Source organism: Echinops telfairi, unplaced genomic scaffold (assembly GCF_000313985.2).
Source record: "Echinops telfairi isolate 266 unplaced genomic scaffold, ASM31398v2 ScPeMD7_11;HRSCAF=52, whole genome shotgun sequence".
Lineage (NCBI taxonomy): Eukaryota > Metazoa > Chordata > Mammalia > Afrosoricida > Tenrecidae > Echinops > Echinops telfairi.
Genome location: NW_022103908.1, coordinates 7,333,521 through 7,336,361, shown reverse-complemented (window position 1 = coordinate 7,336,361; position 2,841 = coordinate 7,333,521). Strand labels below are relative to the sequence as shown.

General features: G+C 45.4%; 1 protein-coding gene across 1 annotated transcript in view; it reads right to left on the bottom strand.

Moving 5' to 3' along the window:
• The window catches only part of TBC1D4 (TBC1 domain family member 4), a 60,664-nt gene that overhangs the window by 3,920 nt on the left and 53,903 nt on the right, over window positions 1-2,841 (bottom strand). The window contains exon 12 of the mRNA XM_045287072.1: window positions 42-218. Coding sequence (XP_045143007.1) covers window positions 42-218 — 177 coding nt within the window. The remainder of the gene's footprint in view (window positions 1-41; window positions 219-2,841) is intronic.

Below are 2,841 nucleotides of genomic sequence, written 5' to 3'. Positions count from 1 at the left end.
GCACGCCAGTACTTTTGCGAGTTACATCTTTGTGTCCTTACCTGTAACTTTTCCAGCAGGTCCATGTTTTGCCTTTTCAGGTGGTTGTTGGCCCTCTCCAGTTTCTCCACGGGTTCGCTGTCCTCACAAGCATAGGAAGATTCCTGAAGCTCATCTTGCAGCACGTGGTATTCCACCTCGTAGGCATGCAGCTGTTTGGAAATCTCCATCTCAAAGACCTGCCATGAGAACGCCGGGGGTGAGTCTGGCCTAGCTACACACGCCAAGGTCCCTGCCCTCCCCACGCTTCCTTAAGGAAAAGCTGCCACTGTCTCCCAAAAGGCGGCCTACCAGATACATAACACTCCTCATGAGGTGCTTACTGTCTATGTTAGCGACGGTCTCCGCTCATCGGTCAGTGAAATTGCATAGGATATGAGATCATAAGGTGAACTAAAGTATTTCTTACTGATTTGCTCATGGGGCAGAAAGGTCTTGTGATAAGCTATTCAGTTGCCTCGTAGGGGTCACTTCCATAGTCTACAGCACAGAACATCTGTAAGATGGCGTAGCCGGAGCACGGCATATGGCCTGCTGCTCTCCCACGTTACAAGCAAACGGGAAGGAGTAGCCTTCTGAGCTGGAGGGCCAGAAACCTTGCATCAAGCTCAACGTGCTGGGGTGGAGATGGGACGACCGCTGTCATGTAATGAACGATGTCGACACAAGCAGCACAGGACAAGAAACGAACAACAAAGACCCGTTAAAGACGCAATGATTTCTGACACTGCTTTGTGCCCCGTGAAGCTGACTGATCAATCCACCCGACTACAGTCAGATATCAGCACGTCTTGGATTTGAAACAAGAGGGTGACTAAACTGGTCAGCTCTCCCAAACCAACACCACTTCTGAAATATCAGGACTCGATAGGTGTGGGGAGAATGGACTACGTATATTATAGTTAAAAATCATGGTGAGGCCATCTTAACCATATATTCTTAGAGGAAAATCCCAAACAAGCTGAGGAAACAGTAGGAAAGAGATTCAACTGCTCATGGAATCCAGACATTCGGCAGGAGTTCTGGAGGGCTGGCTAAGCCCTGACACCTTTGTCCTGAGATCATCTTTAAACTTTAAACCCCAACACCTTCCCCCCCCCTCCCCCAAAGGCTTCTGTTCAGCTTGACTGGTCAGGATTGCTTGTCAGGAGCTTTGTGTCCTCTTCAGATCTACCAGGACGGGATCAAAATGACCAAGCAACTCCAGAGATGAGATAGGACTCTGAGGAGGCAGTGGGTCTTTGCAATTCAAGAAAGAACAGCTCAGAAAAGGAGTGTACGTATGAAGGTGTACTTCAAGGAAGGTAGACAAGGCCACTGAATGGTATAGGTAGAAATTGATGAATTGGGGCAGGTCTGCTGTGCATATTCTCAACAAGAAAGATAAAAATGATACAAAAATTAGATGAAGAATGGTACGAGTCTATACGTATTGGCCTAAAAAAAAGTTCAATACCCTACCTATATTTTAATGTAAACAATTTAGCATGTATCTCCATACGGTATTATTCCAGGTAGGTATGTAAGGCTGCATACCTACTGACAGGTGTACATACATGAGGAGAGAAGTTTAAAATTGTAAAGGTTATCACTTCAAGATGCTGAGCTCTGTGTTTCCTCGCATCTCTCTTCTCTGTGCTTCTCCTGAATTATGGGCATTCTCTAGGGCCACAAGTAAACGCTCCTCAAAGCCCCCTTCAGTGTCATTTCCAAGTTAGGCACTCATTTCCAAGTTAATCAACTCTAATTGTTAGAAAATTCTCTCTACTTAATGAGTCCAAATTTGCTTTTCTATCCTATAAATCCTACCATTACTCCTAGTAATGATCTCTAACCCGGGCAATTTCCTCACGAATTCTTCAAGAGAAGTGATCAGATTTCAAATACCATTTTTCCTCCGAAAGCACAATATTCTACTGCCCACCAGTCAGTGATATTATTCTTGAGGAATAAATACACACACACACACACACACACACAAATAGGAACGCAAGGCGATTTCAAAGTCACTTGTTCCAACTTACAGAGCAGTTGATCATGTAAAACTGCTCCTAGATATTTAGGGAGTAATCTGCTTATGACTAGGCAACTGGCTTGTGATTTAAAATCCATTGTAGCCCTACAAAAATTGTATCTGTGATCATACAATAAGAGCTAATGTGTATGAGATTCTTTAACTTCATTGTTTACATTTGTGCCTGAACATGATATGAAAATGTAACAGGGTCACTTATTATCATTACTCCTCTTTTTGTTTTGTATCAGGAGAAGTGGATACTTAGAAACACTGTGACTAGACTCCCCCACAATCACACAGCTAGTAGATGGTAGGACGCTAGAATGAGTTAAACTCTTTCTCTCACTCAGTACACTCAGTCTTCTCTCTACAACCCCACCTCTCCACCCTACTGGTGAACTTTCCCGTGGCTCATCAAGCATGACTGCCATGTCTGCCTAGCCCTATGCTTGTCCCTCCCATCTGAACATCCACCTAGATGCCTGTCCCTAGGAAGAGCCAGGGACCAGACAGATCAACGGTATAATGGTTACTCTCCTTAGAGTCATCCTCTTCCCTCCTCCACTCCGACTCTAGTCCCAGTGAAGTCCACTCCTCGTCCATCTTTTCCTGCTGGCTTCTCTAGGGTATGGCCAATGGGATGTCCCGAGGAGTGATCAAAGCAGGCAGCAGGAAGGCGCTGGAAGCCATCTTCCCTGTTCCTTCCCTGCTTGGCTTTTTAAGATCAGAACCATCACCTCAACCCCTCCTCCACAGCTCTGGCTCCCACTGGGCCTGATAGCATT